At 32.7% G+C, this 18,904-nt stretch overlaps 6 protein-coding genes across 6 annotated transcripts in view; 3 read left to right on the forward strand and 3 right to left on the reverse strand.

Moving 5' to 3' along the window:
- LOC125825867 (2-methyl-6-phytyl-1,4-hydroquinone methyltransferase, chloroplastic-like) overlaps positions 1 to 18,904 on the reverse strand; it is a 97,151-nt gene that overhangs the window by 2,227 nt on the left and 76,020 nt on the right. The window contains exon 2 of the mRNA XM_049505158.1: positions 698 to 1,355. Coding sequence (XP_049361115.1) covers positions 698 to 1,251 — 554 coding nt within the window. The 5' untranslated portion in view covers positions 1,252 to 1,355. The remainder of the gene's footprint in view (positions 1 to 697; positions 1,356 to 18,904) is intronic.
- Positions 4,040 to 5,698, forward strand: LOC125825882 (probable histone H2AXb). The gene is made up of 2 exons (XM_049505175.1): positions 4,040 to 4,312; positions 5,299 to 5,698. Exons 1-2 carry the CDS (start codon positions 4,106 to 4,108, stop codon positions 5,518 to 5,520), a joined length of 429 nt encoding a protein of 142 aa, XP_049361132.1. The 5' UTR covers positions 4,040 to 4,105; the 3' UTR covers positions 5,521 to 5,698.
- LOC125825936 (uncharacterized) lies at positions 6,936 to 7,996 on the reverse strand. Its single transcript, XM_049505223.1, has 2 exons — positions 7,687 to 7,996; positions 6,936 to 7,279 (listed from the first exon to the last, which is right to left on the reverse strand). The coding sequence occupies exons 1-2, from the start codon at positions 7,994 to 7,996 to the stop codon at positions 6,936 to 6,938; spliced, it is 654 nt and encodes a 217-aa protein (XP_049361180.1).
- LOC125825872 (non-specific lipid transfer protein GPI-anchored 20-like) lies at positions 8,381 to 10,384 on the reverse strand. Its single transcript, XM_049505164.1, has 4 exons — positions 10,008 to 10,384; positions 9,416 to 9,442; positions 9,231 to 9,299; positions 8,381 to 8,736 (listed from the first exon to the last, which is right to left on the reverse strand). Exons 1-4 carry the CDS (start codon positions 10,333 to 10,335, stop codon positions 8,531 to 8,533), a joined length of 630 nt encoding a protein of 209 aa, XP_049361121.1. The 5' UTR covers positions 10,336 to 10,384; the 3' UTR covers positions 8,381 to 8,530.
- Positions 12,854 to 14,023, forward strand: LOC125825937 (F-box protein At5g49610-like). Its single transcript, XM_049505224.1, has one exon. It carries the CDS (start codon positions 12,854 to 12,856, stop codon positions 14,021 to 14,023), a length of 1,170 nt encoding a protein of 389 aa, XP_049361181.1.
- LOC125825878 (non-specific lipid transfer protein GPI-anchored 5-like) lies at positions 14,534 to 15,902 on the forward strand. Its single transcript, XM_049505169.1, has 3 exons — positions 14,534 to 15,015; positions 15,392 to 15,451; positions 15,653 to 15,902. The coding sequence occupies exons 1-3, from the start codon at positions 14,673 to 14,675 to the stop codon at positions 15,772 to 15,774; spliced, it is 525 nt and encodes a 174-aa protein (XP_049361126.1). The 5' UTR covers positions 14,534 to 14,672; the 3' UTR covers positions 15,775 to 15,902.

The raw sequence follows: 18,904 nt of genomic DNA on the forward strand, positions 1-18,904 counted from the left end.
ATTGTTTTAGATCACTAATCCAAATCCCAAGTGTGATTTCTAGTATGTATTTGAATACCCTTGTATAAATTCCTGGCTCCACCACTGGCCAAGCTTGATTAATTGTTTAATAGTATTACATAGAATTATACACTAACAAGAGTAATTTGCAGGAAAGGCAAGACTAACACAGAAAGAAATTGCATTTCAGAAACAGATCACAGTACAATCTTATTTATCCTTAAGAGTTACCAAGATTTGAACTTTATGGGCTCGAGTTCGGGATTCTATCACAACTCATTCGATTTACTGGGTTCAAAATCAATTTGTACTTCTTTCGTGAATTTTTATCACTTCCAATGAAGCCATAACTTAACAGTCTCCAACCACCCCTGAGGATCGGACACATTATCCAAGAAACAAAGTATTGGAGGTAGAGCCACAATACGGGTTCCAAGAAACCCACTAGCTATGGCTCAAATCCTGTACTATTGGTAAGACTTCACCTAATATGTACAAATAAATGTATCCATAATCCACTAAACAAAAAGAGTTGTGGTTCAGAACTCACATACTACCTCAGTTTCAATTTGTTCGTCTTACTTTCCTTTCTAGTCCGTTTAAAAAAAGAACGTCTTTTATATTTTTTTCACTACTCTTTAATTTCAACTCTTCATGTATCACGTTTAACACCACAAGATTAAAAGATATTTGGTACCTTCCAGCTGAAATATATCTATCAAAAGTATCAGTAGGAAATGGTAGATCCTCAGCATCTCCTTCAAGTATCTTGCACTCTTTCAATGGCTCCTTCTGCCTAGCCTTAGCAAGCTGATGAGGTGATTGATCAATAATAGTCACATTTTTAGCATCAACATGCTTAACAATCCCAAGAGTTGTAAATCCAGTTCCACCACCAACATCCACCACTTGCAAATTCCTAGTGTGTAGCTCAGCAGGTTCAAGTGCTTCATCTCTCATATCTTCAGTCCAATGCCCAGGATTTATCACATGGTCATACACAATAGACAAGAACCTGTAGAACCAAAATGCCTCTTTTTTGTGTTGTATGAATCTTGGTTGAGAAGCTGGCCTTGAAGCAGATAAACTGCATTTGGTGGGTCTTAGGGTTCTTGTTGCTCTGAAATTAACAAAACCCTTTTGGGGTAAACACTTAAGATTCAATTCTGATCCAAGAAATGATGACCCAGATGGAGAAATTCCACTAAGAAGCTTGAAATTATCAGCTCCACTCAGTATTGAAGACGCCATGAAAGGATTTTTATAGCTTTGAAGATGTAATTTTTACAATACTTCAAGCTAAAAGAAGCTAAACCCAGATACTATATCTTTTGATTCATCAATTTCGACAAGTTCTTCTGCAATTTTGATGAATTTTGGAGAAGTTGAAGAAGAAACAACACAAGAAGTTCAGTGAGGTAGTAGAAGTCGAAGCATGACCTTTTTGGCTACCACATATTGAGATTAGATTACAACTCGCAAATAAACAAGAACCACAAAGCTATACGACATCGTTTTGCCTCTGTTTTTTTTTTACTCACTTGATTATTTTTTATTATTTTATTTTATTTTTACAAAAAAGAACTAAAACATCAAGAAACTAGTGTGAAAGTAAGCGGGCAAATGAGACCCCAACACCATCTCCGGTAGCTCGTGCAGAAATGGAAGAGTATGTAAGTGTTATTCAAGATGAGACTCGATCAAGATAAATTGATTAATCATCAGCTATTGAATTAGTTTTTCTATAAATATAGATAATAGAGTCGACGAGTTTTTAATTAAAAAATTATGAATGTAATTTATGATATCACTATTCCAATGAGGCACAATTCTTCTAGTTCGTAGCACAAATGAATTATACGGAGTAATATTTTTTGAGTGTGTATTTGGTACTATAGAAAGTATTTTTACGAAAAATATTTAAAATATGTTATTTTCTTATTTATTCTTTTGTGTATTATAGAGCAAGTTGCTCTTTTGAGCGGTCAGGTTTTTGACAACATGTACTATGTATAAGTGACGCTCTTGTGAAACATATCATCATGATCTCAAAAGACTTAAAGAAGCAGCAATGAGTTTACTTGCATGTTCTAAATTTACCTTACGACTTTAAACAAATAATATAAGTGTGTATGGGTGAGGTGGATGGAGTGAACTAACACGGAGTGTTATCATCATATTATACACATAAAAAACAATGGTTTGTCATCATCAAAAAGAATAAATTTGTTAGATCGAGAAAGCTTTTGACAATTGACAAATAGGAGAACAAATGAAAGGAGCAGATTGCGATAACATATTTCTATCAAATCGAGTCCGACTAGAGTAAGAAAAAGGTCAACCACGCGAAGTAAAAGGATTAAGACGATAGATAAAGCACGTATGTGATAAGAGTCCATCTTGTATAAAATTTCCTTTTATAGATAATTCCTACATGAAAAGAAATCTCAAAAAAGGACAGCAATGGAAATCCTAAAAGAAAAAAGAATATTTAGAAGGAAGGATATTTGCTTGAAGAAGGAGAAGTGTTTCACAAAGAACCTGTGCACTTACACATAGTGTTACAAGCAATAGGCAATCAAATAGGAGGAAATTCATATTTGAGAGAGTCCTGACTGCAAATCTAAGTGCAGCTAAGACAAGGAAACAAGACTGAAAGACATATTTCATATGCTTATGTTTTACAATTCTTAAGTTAAGTTTACTTATATTGAGTTGTAATCTTTTGCTTTCAGAGTTAAGAGCACATTTCTAGTCTAGGGCAACTTGAAGTTGGGTTCTATAGTCAAAGGTGATCATTGATTTAAAGAAATTAGAGTTTAGTTTCTAGAATTGCAATAATTGTAATCTAAGTTGTTTTAAGACTCCGTGTTGAGCAAAGTCCGGTTCAATAATCAAAAGTGATTGTTGATTTATAGGAATTAGAGTTTATTTCCTTAGGTTACAAAGTTTGTAATCTTAAATTGTTGAGGCTCATAATTTAATAAAATTAAAGTTAAATTTTGTAGTGGTGTAAGATTGTCGTTTATATATACTTTATGAACTGAAATTTTCCACGATAAAGTATTGTGTTATTACTTTACTCATTTAATTTAATATAGTGTTAGTACTCAATGAAAGAACGGATAAAATAACTTATTACTTAGGCAAATTAGAGGTCATTTTTTTTAAAAATAGTCTTATTCAATAGTTACATCCATATGCAACTTTATATATGTTCTAGGCGTGCATTTAAAAAAGAAGAAGTTGGATACATGTTAAATTGCAGTGTTAGAGTACCATGTATTTTTTTACTTGTTAAATGTATTATCAAATTAACCTTAAATCTAACTCAACGCAAAAAGTTAGTACATAAAACGAACAAATATCATATTAAAAACTAAATTTTGGACCTAAACATCAAATCAAATCAAACAAAAAAAATATCCTTTTTGTGATTCGATTTGATTTGGACAACCTTATCATCGTCTTAACAAAGAGGTGATTTTCTGTAAACATGCCTACATCGTCTCCTTAATTTTAGGCTTATATGGGTGACATATTAATTATGTAGAAATTATAATGTATAAGTTATTTATAGAAGTTTTTAATTACAAGGGATAATATGACGAGATTGTTATACAAGTATTATGTACTTTAAAAATAGTTTTTTTTTTTGTTTTTAAATAGTTTGAATTTTCACATAACAAATAAACATATTCTTAGACCATACTCTATTCACGTAAATATTATATAAATTCACTAAAGCGAATATTATCACATAATACATACAATCAAATGTACATTTTAGTTACGTGATAATTATTTCTTATACGATCAATCAAATATTGTATTGTCTTATGCGTAAATTTACTCCTAATACAAATTTACAAAAAAAAGCGCCATTCGCGTTTCTAGATTAAAAATCTCCCGCGCAATTCTCAAAACGTGTGGGCCCACTTCCACGCTGGCAATCCTTGTGCCCATCAATTCCACCAATCAGCACACAGCATTTACTCCTATATATAGAATCCCTACTCTCTCTTCATCTTTCACCACTGACGCCAAAAACAGCAGCATACAAAATCGAGAGCTAGATTTAGGGTTTTTGTTTCATCGGAAAAGAATGAGTTCCGGCGGTGGATCAGGCAAGGGCGGCGCCGGTAGAGGGAAGCCAAAGGCATCGAAATCTGTGTCTAGGTCTTCAAAGGCGGGTCTCCAATTCCCCGTCGGTAGAATCGCTCGTTTCCTTAAGAATGGAAAATATGCTGAACGTGTTGGAGCTGGTGCACCGGTTTATCTGTCTGCTGTCCTTGAATACCTCGCTGCTGAGGTAATTTTATACTTGATTTGGTGGATTGAATTCAAATTTTACTCTAATTTTATACCATTGATTTTACTTGATTTGGTGGATTAGATTGAAATTCACTCCAATTTTGTGCGATTGTACTTACTTGATTTGGTTGATTGAATTCAAATGTACTCCAATATTATGCGATTGTTTTTAATTGATTGAATACAAATTTTATGCATTGTTTTCACTTGATTTGGTCGAATAGATTGAAATTTACTCCAATTTTTGCGATTGTACTTAATTCATTTGGTTGATTGAATTCAAATGTTCTCTATGCGATTGTTTTTACTAGATTTGGTCGATTGAATTAAAATTTACTTCAATTTCTGTAAGTCTTACTTGATTTCATTAATTGATTCAAATTTATCTCATTTTACGTGACATGATTTGAATCTGGAATCGAATTTAAGGACTGTTTTTTGATATTTTTAGTTTTAAACATGCTATAACAACTTTTTTTTTTCTATAACATAACTTTTGTGATTATTAGACATGGAATTTGTGTAGCTTAAAGAGGCTACTTATTAACTGTAGAAATGTGAATTTTAAAGTTGAATTTATTTTGTTTGTGTGGTTCATTTTGGAACAAATTAAGTAGGAGATAGTGTTACATACACTGGAGTGGTTGCAGTGTTTAATTTGGTTTCATTTGTCAGTCAACTTGCAATCTGATACAATGGTGGTTCTGTTTGTTCATAATCTGTGTTAATTGTTGTGTATGAGCTTTGTTAAGGGTTAACACTTGGAGAATTCATATAGTATGATTAGTTCATGTTGATGGTTGGATAATCATGTTTAGTAATGGACTGTGATAATCAATTGAAGAATTGGTATTGGTGTTTAGAGATTTATCTAGTTTAATGTTACTGATTATCTGGAAATTGTGATGCTGGAGTTGTTTTCTTTAGTGTAAAAAAACTTGTACAATCTTTTGAGACTAAATTTATTATAATTTCTTAATTTAGGTGTTGGAGTTGGCTGGAAATGCAGCAAGGGATAACAAGAAGAATCGTATAGTGCCGAGGCACATTCAGTTGGCTGTGAGAAATGATGAGGAGCTGAGCAAGCTTTTGGGTCAAGTTACAATTGCTAATGGAGGTGTCTTGCCTAACATCCACCAGAATCTGTTGCCTAGAAAGGCTGGCTCAGGCAAGGGTGATATTGGCTCTGCATCTCAAGAGTTTTAGAATAAATGAACTCCTAGTTTTGAAGTTGATCTGTAGTGAACAATTCATAGCTTTGTAATATAGAATTGGCTCTTGTTTTGATAGTTTTGAATTCAATGGTGCTGTCGACTTTCTGTTTTGATATACAACTTGGAAAGTTTTTGTGATGCGAATGGAATTAGATCTTTTTGGCTGTCAATTTGCAATTTGATATACAACTTGGAAAGTTTTTGTGAATGGAATTGGATTAATTGGTGTGATCCTTTATGACCTTGTGCTGTGAACTTTGGTTTGCAGTTTGCTGTGACAGTTTAAATTGGAACTAGTCTCCTTTTTCAAAGTATATGTTCACAGCAATGCATTGTCATTTACCCAAATGGGCTATACAGTTGTATAATCTGCCTTTTCACCCCCTAAACAGCCTTTTGGGCTATACAGTTGTATAATCTGTTGTCATCTGAATTTGTTTCTCATTTTCTTGTTTCCTTCTGTTATGACAAAAATATGAAATACTTGAGTCATATATATATGCAGTGATTGCAGATGTTGTTTCAATGTAGTTTTGTTCCAGCAGAGTGGCATTAACATCAATCCTACTGCATTCCACCCATAACTTTGCTGTATCTGAATTTCAAGAATACTGGACCAGGAAATATGTGTCAAAAGTCCAGGTTAGCCCCTCTTTGCTTTGTGTCCTGTACGACCTGGGTTCCAAGCTGGTCATTTTATCATATAGTTTTCATCTGAACATGTTAACAAAACGCTTATTAGATGGTTTGCTACATTCAATTAGTGAATGGAAGTTTCTCCACAATGCTTGGTTATTACAGCCGCGGTAATTCCAAAGGTGGATCTTCATTTGGGTATAAGATTGAATCCTTAACTCTCTCCTAGGAGCCAATGACATCTCCAGAGGGAGAAAAAGGATTCAATCTAACACTCAAATGGAACTGCACCAACTATAATAATTCAGAGTTACGTTATGAAAGAACTTCTGTTCATAGCTTGAATTGAATATCAATTATATGTATGTCACTAATTGAATGACAAATCATTTTTTCACTATTGGAGTTTAAACTTCACAAACTTATTCGAGATAAGTGGTGATGGTTTTTCATGAGTTGTTATGATGTGAAAAAGCGACAAGCTTGTTGTAGACTGAGAATAAATATTCTTTTTTTGTGCAATTTCAAATGTGAAGTTGGTCTTTATATCGTATTGGTGAAATTGAATATTGACATTTAACAAATCCTCTCTTTTCTTATTGAATATAATTCAAATGAAAATTTTCCTTGGCTTAATTTACATGTCTAGATTTTATCTATCAGTAATTTTAACGTAGTATAAATGAACTACTAAGTTTATCAAGCACAATGAATTAAGCAAATTCAAAATTAAGAGTTCCATTAATATTTGGAAAACATGCAATCATCATATCAGTTCATAAGCATTACATAAAATGTTGTCACTATGAGCAAAAGGTGAAGTTTAGCATACAACAAAATTTTCTTGCTTTCTCCACCTAATGATGTTAAATATCCAGCCATAGGATTTTTAAATTCTGGAAAAAGTGAATAAATTGTAACATTATCATGTCTAGCTGAATTCAGAACTGGAATATCATCCATGTTTGGTGGCAATGGCAACACTAAGTCCTTTGGTACTGATGGTAGTGGTAATGGTGGTGGCTCATTTGGTGATTTTGGATGCCAAAAAATTGGTATTGGTCTACTTGGTGGTGGCCTCATTTCTTGTACTGGACTAACCTTTGCTTTAGGTTCTACAAAAAAAAGTAAATAAATATAACAAATTAGCACCAAAATTAGATATCTTTCTGCAAAATGTGTCATGCTATTGCTTCATTAAAACTTATGTGACATAGTTTGATTGGACGTGGAATTTAATAGAGAAAAAAATATTTTGAAACTTATGTTATTAAACATGTCATAACATTTGTACGTTTATTAAGACTTTTGAACGTTGATGTTTTAGCACAACTTTCAAAAGTCTTACCAGATCTTGGTAAGAATAAGGGAGGTTCAATTGAATCTCCTTTGCTGAGAAATTTTACTTTGCAAATAGAGAAAAAGGTATGATATCATAGGTAAGTCAAATTACGTAACGTAAATCTGAACGAAGGGAGTAATTAATAAGCATAGAAATCAAAGAAGAATTGTTATCAATTACCTTGACAATGTGTCAATGGAGGTATTGAAATGAAGCAATTAGAAAAAGGTAGTACAAGTGAGTTTGTTATAAGAGGACTTGAAGAGCCTAATATTGCACACAAGCAATAATATCCTGCTTGAATCACTTGATTGAGTGCATTGCAACAAGAATCAAAAGAAGCTTGGTTTTTGTCTGGATCCATGCATTTCTCCAAGTTTATCCCTTCAAATGAACATTGTGGCAAATGACATGTAGCTATTGGGAACAATGTAAAAGTAAAAAGAAGAAGAATAGATGCAAAAACCCAATTGAATTTAAGAGTGTACATTGTTATCAACAACTTTTCAATTGTGATAATGAATTTGTAAGAAAGTTTTGTGTATATTTATGCTTTGTAGTCATGAGTGTTTTTGCTTGCTTATAACCTACTCATATCATACATTTGGTGCTTTAAGCTCATTCTAGCTAGTCATGCTACAAATGTTGTAGATGAGCACAAATATTTCACAATTTCATATGGACTAGTTGAAGTCAAACTCATTCAGAAAGTGTTACAACTGGATATTAGACGTGAAATTTCAGATATCGTATGTTTGAAGTTCGTTTCAAAGTGAGTAGACATGCAAAATATCATAAATAACTGGGTACAAATTAAAAATAGTGTGTCGAAATAGGGTACCCCATGAGATTTTTACATAACAAACACTCAAATTTTAAAAAATTCAAAGAGTCCTTAGTATTAATACAACAAGAAATACATTAAAAAAATTCAAGATTCTGTATTACATCAAAGAATAGTTGTATAACAAAATAGTACAAATCTCACACAAATTTTCTAACTTTAGTACTGTCTAACTTCAAACTAATACAACATAAAAGCAATTGCACCAAATGCAGCAATGAAGGCCAATGGTGAAAAACCATAGCCAACAGAAGGGGCAGCTGATGGAGTATTAGGGTTTTGACGGCGGCCGGAATTCGTCGCGGATGGAGATGGTGGAGTTACAGTAGGAATTACATCAGCTTGTGGTGCCAAAGCTGGTGACATTGGGTTGAAAGCTGTTGTACCTGGTGCAAATTAAATTCATTATCAAGTTAATCTTTTGATTCATACGCTTTTAACCTATGTTGCTCGGATTCTCTCAGAATGTTGTCATAGTCGTGTTGGATCCTTAAAATAACTTTTGAAGGATCTAATACATACATTTTTTGAAGAATCCGAGCAACACAACTTTTAATCTATATTGCTCAAACTTTTCAAAAATGCCGCCCAACATTTTTGGATCCTTCAAAATTAGTGCATTTTTGGATAGTTTGAGCAACATAACTTTTATTTGGTTAACCGATTCAATTGAGGGATCAAAATGATTATACATACATGAGTTAAATTAGTCGATTTATTAGTAAAGAGAAATATATCAATACGAGTGAATAGATTGACCTTTCAAACAAACATGGAACGTTTACTTATATATTCATCCATAGGTCAAATCGGATATGAAATTATTAGAATAATTATTTCGGAAGCTTATGGACTACAAAATGATACTATTAAGTAATACCTTTAGGACTAGGAGAAGGAGTAGGAGCTGATGTTGGTGAAGCACTTGGAGCCTCTGTTCCAACAGGACCTATATTCACAAAAAGTAATAATTTCACATTTTCATGACAATTTTAGATTATAAAATCTTGAAATATGGACATTATTAAAAAAAAATGATTATATGATATAGGTACTAATATATACCTGGAGCTGCTGCAGGTGGAGTGGAGGCTGCAATCAAGAGAACCACAAAGGATGTTAGTTACCAATTAGAATGAAAAAATATGTTGATATGTAAATACATATATAACAGTCTTCTTAAATTTCTTATTTGTGATAAGAGGAATGAAGTGTGATTGGGAGGTCATAGGTTCAAGTCGTGAGAATAGTCTCTTGCTTAGATTGCATACATATGACCTAAGCAATGGACTACCTCTTTGATAAGAGGAATGAAGGATATAACATTGGCCCAATAGTAAAAGTTGCAACTATGTGATTAGGAGGTATAGTGGGAGCTTAGTGCAACGGGCTACCTCTTTGATAAGAGGATTGAAGGATATAGCCTTGGCCAAATCGTAAACGTTGCAACTATGTGACAAGGAGGTCACAGGATCAAATCGTGGCAACAACTTATTGTAGATATGTAAGCTTATATTCGATGTGTAGGATTCATGGGGTAATCAAGCTAATGACTTATGCGTTCATCCGAACCCAAGCTTGAACACACAATGTTCAAATACTGAATCCACCTTGACCTATGTTACTACTACTGTCTACTACCATAAAATTCTTTTACCTTGGCATTGGAGGGGAACCCGAGCCATGTTACAAGCTCGAGGAAGAGACATGGTTGTGTTAGGATTAATAGGAATCTGAAAGGGAATGCCACCACTTGCAATAACACAGAGACAAGCAGAGCCATTGCCCATCATTGTTCTCAGTGCATTGCAGCAGCCAGGAGATGGTGTAGCCGTTCCGTTGCCGTTGGACAAGAAATTCAAGCAAGGAGTGAAACTTGTCAGCATTGTTGCTGTACATGGAGATGTCACAATTTGGGCATTAATAGGCAAAATTGCTAAAACAATAATGCAAGAAAGGAAAGAAATAGAGTAATGAAAAGCCATAGTAACTAATAGGAAGTTTTTTGAGAAATTGTTTTTATGATATGCTAGTAATTTGTAAATTTGAATGGTTTATTTGGTGGGGAGAAGTAAAGAGGGAATATATAGAGGGAAATGTAGGTGAATGAAGTTCAACTACCTTAACAAACTTCTCTTTTTGGTCTAATTTTTTCAATAGTTTTGCTGGCTTTGCTTGCCGTGGCCTAATTGTTGTTCATTAACTCCGAATTCATCTGAATACGGTATTTTTTATACGAAACATAGAAGAGAAAATCTCTTAAGTTTCAATAAACATAACATATTGAATTCGTAATTTGTAAGTGGATAACTAGTTCAGTAATAAGAATCTAAAAGGGTAGATTTTTATTCGCACATGTGTTGATACTAAATTTATATAATTTACTATTGTTAAGTGATTAATGAAATGAAAATACGAGTTAACTATAACACATATAACTCAAGATATGAATCATCATTGTCATTACTTTGAGAATTCTGATTCAACTGCCTTAGTATTGGAATAGTCAACATAAATAAAAAAAAGTTGACTTGCAATTTTTTCAATTTTTTTTTCCCACACTTGGTGTTCGGTACATGTTTGGGTCTAACTAATCAAAATTTATTTTGAGAAGTCTCACTTTGAATAAAACGTTCTTTAGCAAAGGCGATCCCTTTTTGAGGTCCATGAAAACTAAGTATGAATTAAATTTTCGTAAATAAAGTTATTTTTCTTGAAAAACAAAAGTAAAAACCAAACAATGTTTAGATAATGTTGAACTTGAATTCTACTTTTTTCATTCACAATATGCATTTTTTTGTAACAATCATAAACTTTCTTTTTAACATATTTTTTTTTACCAATAAACAATTGTGGGGTCAGTTAGTTAGCATGAGTCGGCCACCTGCATAACTAATTATTATCCAACTCCACCTAACCCCTTTGTAAATTAATGACAAAAAGGATAATTAACATGTTATGCGAAGCTACTTATTATAGATTATCAAATCGATATTATTAAATTATGGTGCTCTAGTGTTTTCAAAAAAATGTTGTTATACCTGTATCTGATTCTTAAAATATATATTCTATTTAGAGGATTTGATTCATACGGCCATCATCGATAGTTAACTTAAACAATATTACTATACCGAAAAACTCGTTTGACATATATATATATATATATATATATATATATATATATATATATATATATATATATACTGTGCTACCACATCACAATTTTAGTTGTAAGTCAATGTCAGCTAGCTTCATGTTCCTCCTCTTGTTGTTGCTGGGCTTGGGCTTCTTGCTGTTGTTGGGCCTGGCCTGAAAAGAGAATAATTGATCAAAATTGTAAAGTTTTAAATCCTTGGGATCTTTACCCCCATACTAATTACTAATCCTTAAATAATCAATTCCAGAATAAGTAATCCAATCTAACTAATCTCAACGTAACTTGTCTTCCATAATAAATAAAATTAAAAGTAACATCCATTTTAGCACATGTACTTAATTAGTTTTTATGAGACTAGTAATTTGAAACGTAGAACAAGGCAATCCAAGAAAGAAAGAGAATAGTTGAACCAAATTTAAGTCCTTTCCTACAACTTTCAATAATTAATCTTTTTCCCATTGAAAGTGCATGCAACCTTATTATCTTGAAAAGTATTTCCTCTGTTTCAGTTTATGTGAATCTTTTTTTTCTTTTCGAGAGTAGTCTCATCCAATCCATCGAAATAAAATCTATTTCAAAGCTTTAAATTGGTACCTTAGGATTGCTAGTTAGAATTCTCCTTACTCGACATATGACTTCATTTTTCAAATCTTCTTCAACTCCTGGTGTATTCGAATTCAAAGAGTACTCCGTCATTATCCACATGAGTTCATCTGAATCCACACCCTTCTGAAACAACTTGATCGACTTCTTAAAACCTCTGTTTTCACCTGTAACTTCATTAATAATGCCTATAAGTTGGTTGTCTCTTTTCCAATAGAATCCCAATGATGATGATACTGATATTTTATCCTTTACAGTAGTCACAAAGTATTTGATTGTTGGATTTGCAGGGTCTCCGACTGCACCAGCAAACAACGCTGATGGATTTGTTATATCGCCATAAAAATTTGCAAAGTTGAAGGTAGCTTGAGGCGGATTGGCTCGTCCTGTTACATAGTTTTCCAGGATATTTAGTATGTCATTATCACTCGGATCAAACCTCCATCCTCTAGTAGGTATCCAATTATTCTCCATGAATGTTCGGAACTCAAAATCCTAGCTCCGTCTCTGAATGTCACACAAGATGATAAGAAAGAGAAAAGAGCAACAACAGTGGAGTCTGAGAAAGATAGAGTGTAAATAGACTTTATTATGTAAGCAAATTATTTTGAAGAATCCTTTTTCTTCAAAAAAGACTACTTTTTTTGACCTATTCCAAATAGAAATAGGAAAAAATAAAAATATTAAACCCTAATATAAAGTCTTTTCCCCCCTTTACTACAAACGATAAAAGAATTATGATTATGTCTAAGAAGAAAGCACAAAAGAGGCTAGACATGGAAGGTGATACATCCATTAATCTTGCATTTGAGATCATATTTTTTATATTTACTAGGCTTCCTGTTAAATCGTTGTTACGTTTTCAATCTGTTTCTAAATCATGGAATGTTATATTAGTTGAACAAAAATTCAAGAAAGCTCATCGTGATCAATCCAAAGCATTGGGCCGCGAAAAGCTCATGATACAAAGAAATAATGGGAATTTCGAGTTGAGAGACTTGGAAATTGGTCATTCTCAATTATGTTTGATTGAAGAGCAACTATTTCCTCTAAAAAGATTTCAATGTGGTGAAATCTTGTGCTCATGTGATGGTTTGGTACTTTTAAAGGCCAATAACTCCGATAAAGAGTATGTTTTGTGGAATCCATCTACAAGAGAATATCGAATTCTTGATTCAGGTCCTTATTTGAACAACCACGAAGATGGATGTCCGAAAGCTTGTGGGTTGTGCTATGATTCAAATCTTGATGATTACAAGGTTATACTGATATATAACTCGTTTTATGTTGTCTACTCTTCGAATAAAAGTTGTTGGACAAAGAAAACAAGTTTCCCTTGTCCAATACGACTATTTAATAATCGTTGCTCTCAAGGGATTAGCACGGGAGAGAGTGTATTTTGGTCTTTGAATTGGTGTTTAATCAACCAATATGTAGATAGTCAAACTTCTACAATCATATACTTTGACGTAAAGTCAGATGTACTGAAGAAACTTTCACTACCCGAATTTATAGGTGTGAACGGTTTCTTTAGTTTGAATACTTTGAAAGGTCGTCTTAGTTTATATGGAGGAACATACCATGACAAAGAATTGGACATATGGATTATGGAACAAGATGGATGGAAATGGTTAATGAACGTGTGCAACTTGCCCTATATTTGCATAAAGTTTGTACAAGATAGAAAGCTTTTGTGGTGCAGTAAAAATGGTGAAATTATCTTTCATGGACAATGGAATCAACAACTTATCATCTATTATCCTAAAAGGAAACAATTCGTTACAGTAGCTGATATGTCCAAAGATTCCATGTATGCCACGGCGTTAACATGTTTGGATAGTTCATATTTTCCAGGACTCAATGTCAAGGAGGAAGTAACAGTTCCAAGACTCAGAGATGGAGCCATGATTTGAACTTTATGAGTTCTGAATTCTAGTCCCGGGACTCGGACATATTTAGTGATTTTATTTAAATCTTTTTCTAGCAATAAGTGTAATTGCCTTTAGAAAAGTTTTGAAATAATAATGAAAAAATAGAAAAATTAGGATCTAGAAGCATGTGCATTTAACAAATTGTGGGGTTTGTTAGATTTCATGAGTTGGCCACCTGCATAACTAACCATTATCCTACTCTACCTAATTCCTTTGTAAATTATGATAAAAAAGAATTTAAGTTGTATATACTAATTTTATTTTTTATATTATTAATATAATTTAACATGTTATACCAAGCTACTTATAGGTTGCTTCAGCTTTTTCAAAAATATTGTTGTACCTATGTCTAGTCTGGCATGCATCCAGTGACATTTTTGAAGAGATCGAGCAACAATGACTTGATAGGGTAAATACCGTCAGTGTGTATAGAACAAAAACTAATGACAAAAATCCAAAATGCCAACCTGTGACAACTATTTTTTTCCTTGTTAGTCACCAATTATTAGAGCATCTTATTTTGACTCTTACTTCTCAATCTCCTAATATAAATCAAACAAGCTATCTTCTTCTTCCATCAACATTGTGAGATCAACTTTACTTCCAAAACAGAACTATTTCTTAGCAACAAATGCCAATTCAAATGGCGAATCATCAAAGGATCAACTCGAGAGGTCTTGTTTTAGTCGCATTGGCAATGATCTGGTCCGGAGTTGCTGCTCAATTGAGCAGTGACTGCACGAACGTGTTAGTCAGCATGTCGCCTTGCTTGAGTTACATCACGGGGAACTCTTCATCTCCGTCCTCAGGGTGCTGCACGCAGCTAGGCACGGTGGTTAAGAACAATCCAGAGTGTTTGTGCCAGGTCCTTAATGGTGGTGGCTCTAACATGGGACTCAACATTAACCAGACTCAAGCTTTGGCTCTTCCTAATGCTTGCAAAGTTCAAACTCCATCAATTAGCAAATGCAATGGTAAGAAAGATCATCCAATCCAAAATACTTCTCTCTGTTTCATTTTGTGCGTCTTAGTTTGACTGTACACAAAGTTTAAGAATGTAAGTAGGCGTTTTGACATAGATATTTGGTCGAAATTTGAAAGTTGAAGTTGTGTTTGGATATACGTTCACTTATTCAATATCCAAAAAAACTCAATTAAGACATTTGAATCTTGTGATTTTAAACAAGCCGTTCATTATCATCAAGGTTAAAATGAGAATAATGGAACTAAAAATTTACTAAACATAGAAAAGAGACATTCTTTTTGAAACAGACTAAGAAAAAGTACGACCACATAAATTTTACGTCTTGTGAATTTGATTGTTCACTAACATTACTTGCCTTATAACAGCCGGATCCCCAACTAGTTCTCCTGCTGGAACACCAAGTTCTCCAAATACAGAAGCTTCAGGTACATTATAATCCTTTCAAATTTGAGTTTTATGTTGGTCGGACTCTTAAAAAATGTTGTCGAGTGCATGTTGAATCATCAAAAAGTAGTGCATTTGTTTAAGATCCGACCCTGGTACGACAACATTTTTGAAGAGTCTGAGCAACATAGTCTGTATGAACTCGAAATGCTTATAAACTTACATAACATATCGCATGACAGGAAGTGGATCTATCCCATCATCACGAGGTGGTTCCAATGATGCAAGTTTAACCAAGATGATTGATCTTCCTTTCTTCTTCCTTCTCTTCATTAGTTCTTATGCTTCAGCATTCATAGCATGAGTGGTTATTGTGTTTTGTGTTCTTTAGTTCCTCTGCAAAATGTGTCTTTGAATGTATTAGTTGGTTACAATTTGCTAAACAGAAATTGATTTGAAAACAAATAAAGAGATTCTCGTTGTCCCAATTTATATGACACACTTTCTTTTAGTCGGTTAAAAAGATCATAATGACACCATTTCATTTCAAATGGACTAATCAAATTTGGGGTCAAACAGAGTCGGTCGGTCAGTCATATTTCAAAAAGTTCATGGACTAATACATACAAAAAATTGAGATAATTTTGATTTCTAGTTTCGTGACCTTGAAACTCGAAAAAAGGCAACATTGACCCTCTAGAGGTAATGAATATTGTTCCTTGGGTCGTTTCGAATGGGAGCATGAAATTTGAGGACAAATGGAGTTGGTCAATCATATTTCAAAAAAATCATATTAATACATACGAAAAGCTAATTAATCTTGAATTTCTTTTTCGTAACCCCGAAACTCTACTAAAGTGACGTAGGCCCTATAGAGGCTATGAGTATCGTTAACTAGATTGTTTCGAATTGACCTATAAAAATTTGGGCTCAAACAAAGTTGATAAGTCATATTAAATAGTAAAATTCATGGACTATGTTTGCAACAAATTTTAAACATATGGAAAATAAATAAACCACATAAATACAATCTGAAGAAACATAATTTTATTGATAAATATGCGGGTACAATTCTGTTCTTCCCTTGATTCTACTCTCCTAAGATTTATCCATGATTCGAGTGCCATTAGTGGCGTATTTATCGAACTAGGATGATTTAGATTTGACCTCTATATGAGTATTCCATGACTTTTGTAGAATATTCGAGATCCTGATCTTTAAAAATACCCAAGAGTTCATGGGATATTTTTTTGAGATGCCTTTTAAGGGAATTTAGTACCCTTTATATAGGCATAAACTATGGTTTAGGGTTGAGTGGCCTCCAAGAATTCTAATTGAAACTGAACACACCTTCTAGAGTCCCAATTCGAATTGAACACGTCTTGTAGAGTCCGCAAAATTTCAATGTCTACAAATGTCCCCTGCTTCAAGGCTTGTCGGAGTGTAGACTCGATGAAACTCAAAGACGAGGCTTGAAGTACTCATTCTTCCACCTTTGCAGCTTCAGATTTTCAGATTTGATTAAAGAGAGAAGAGATGAAGGGCAGATTTGGTCCCACTGGGCGTGCCAGTTTGTTTGTAATAAATTTTAAACATATGGAAAATAAATAAACCACATAAATAAAATCTGAAGAAACATAACTTTATTGATAAATATGCGGGTACAATTCTATTCCTCCCTTGATTCTACTCTCCTAAGATTTATCCATGATTCGAGTGCCGTTAGTGGTGTATTTCTCGAACTAGGATGATTTAGATTTGACCTCTATATGAGTATTTCATGACTTTTGTAGAATATTCGAGATCCTGATCTTTAAAAATACCCAAGAGTTTATGGGATATTTTTTTGAGATGTCTTTTAAGGGAATTTAGTACCCTTTATATAGGCATAAACTAGGGTTTAGGGTTGAGTAGCCTCTAAGAATTCTAATTGAAACTGAACACACCTTCCAGAGTCTCAATTAGAATTGAACACGTCTTTGTACAGTCCGCAAAATTTCAATGTCTATTGACTAATACTCATGAAAAACTTTGATAATCTTGCATTCTTATTTTGCAACTCCAAAACTCTAAAAAAAGTGAAATCAAACCTATATAGGGAGTAAATATCTCAAAAGGTCACTCAACTATGTGAAATTATTTGAGAAAGTCCCTCAACTTATGGATTTTCTTTTATAAAATCATTCAATTCAAGTTATTTTTCTAGAAAATCATTATAATCAAAAGATAAAAGAGATAATTGCACAAACTATCATTCAAGTTTAGTTTTGCAATACTTACTTCCATTATAGTTTATAATATATTATGTTTATTTCTCTTATTTTATTTAATTTTAAATAATCATTTTCTTAACCTAATTATTATTAACATAAAAATTTATGATTTAACTAAATTTTCCTTTATCATATATTATTTAATTTAAATAGTTTTATAACTTTTTTATTCAAGTTATCAAAAAAATCTAACTTTGCAAAACAAACCCATTTTTTATTCTATATAAATATGCACGCCACACTAAATAATATCATATTAAACACTAATATCAAATATTCGACCCACAAATTAAAATGAAATTTTAATTCAAAACCACGCAAACAGAAATACTGAAGGGATATTCAAAAATTAGCTGGTATCTAATATTTAGTTGAAATAATTTTTTGAAAATTTTTTTGCAAGGTGGGGAAAAAAGGAATGATTCTTTTTCTTAAAAAACATCTCAGGTTGACGAAGAAAGAAAAAGAGGGAAGAATTTGGGGGTGGGGGAAAAAGAGGGAAGAATTTGAGGGGGTGGGGGGTGAGTTTATCTCAGCCTCATCCTGTCATCCATGTCCAATTCCAGTTGGGGTGGGAGGAAATGATTCGATTTTGGAGTCATCGAATTTGGATTCGTCCGACTAATTTTGAAGTATTGGTGTATGTGCATTTTATTATCAAAATAAAATTGATGGGTATAAATTATGGTAAAATATGATGAAACCTGAGCCAAGTTGAATATATGCTTAATGCTTGGACAATTGAGTTGATATTAATTAAGTTAAGACAATTACTAAAAATAAAATAAAATAAAATAAGAGAAATAAGCATAATATTAAACTACAATAGAAGTAAGTATTAACAAACTAAACTTGAAGGGTAGTTTGTACAATTATTTTTTTAATCTTTTGGCTATAATGATTTTCTAGAAAAATAATTTAAGTTGAGTGATTTTATAAAAGAAAATCTATAAGTTGAGTGACTTTATTGATATAAAACCAAGTTGAATGACTTTCTCAAATAATTTTACATACTTGAGTGATCTTTTGAGATATTTACTCCCTATATAGGTAGCGAGTATCGTTTACTAGGTTGATTCGAAAAATATAAAACATTGAATATTTATGTGGCTACAAAATTTCTTTCTACTAATGATAAAGATAAATAAAGTTTAAGTTGAATTATTTTTAAATTTAAATGGGTGTTTTTCTAAAGGGAATAATAAGCATACAAGTCCTGCC

Source organism: Solanum verrucosum, unplaced genomic scaffold (assembly GCF_900185275.1).
Source record: "Solanum verrucosum unplaced genomic scaffold, falcon-dt-bn FXZP01000161.1, whole genome shotgun sequence".
Taxonomy (NCBI): Eukaryota; Viridiplantae; Streptophyta; class Magnoliopsida; order Solanales; family Solanaceae; genus Solanum; species Solanum verrucosum.

Bases quoted from the DNA above. Each gene is read 5' to 3' on its own strand.
- LOC125825882 (XM_049505175.1), top strand. From the start codon at position 4,106: ATGAGTTCCGGCGGTGGATCAGGCAAGGGCGGCGCCGGTAGAGGGAAG. The intron at 4,313-5,298 runs GTAATTTTATAC...TTCTTAATTTAG, and splicing joins TTGAATACCTCGCTGCTGAG to GTGTTGGAGTTGGCTGGAAA.
- LOC125825936 (XM_049505223.1), bottom strand. From the start codon at position 7,996: ATGTACACTCTTAAATTCAATTGGGTTTTTGCATCTATTCTTCTTCTT. The intron at 7,280-7,686 runs GTAATTGATAAC...TTTTTTTTGTAG, and splicing joins TCCATTGACACATTGTCAAG to AACCTAAAGCAAAGGTTAGT.
- LOC125825872 (XM_049505164.1), bottom strand. From the start codon at position 10,335: ATGGCTTTTCATTACTCTATTTCTTTCCTTTCTTGCATTATTGTTTTA. The intron at 9,443-10,007 runs GTAAAAGAATTT...TCTTGATTGCAG, and splicing joins GGTTCCCCTCCAATGCCAAG to CCTCCACTCCACCTGCAGCA. The intron at 9,300-9,415 runs GTATATATTAGT...TTGTGAATATAG, and splicing joins TCCACCTGCAGCAGCTCCAG to GTCCTGTTGGAACAGAGGCT.
- LOC125825937 (XM_049505224.1), top strand. From the start codon at position 12,854: ATGTCTAAGAAGAAAGCACAAAAGAGGCTAGACATGGAAGGTGATACA.
- LOC125825878 (XM_049505169.1), top strand. From the start codon at position 14,673: ATGCCAATTCAAATGGCGAATCATCAAAGGATCAACTCGAGAGGTCTT. The intron at 15,016-15,391 runs GTAAGAAAGATC...GCCTTATAACAG, and splicing joins ATCAATTAGCAAATGCAATG to CCGGATCCCCAACTAGTTCT. The intron at 15,452-15,652 runs GTACATTATAAT...ATCGCATGACAG, and splicing joins TCCAAATACAGAAGCTTCAG to GAAGTGGATCTATCCCATCA.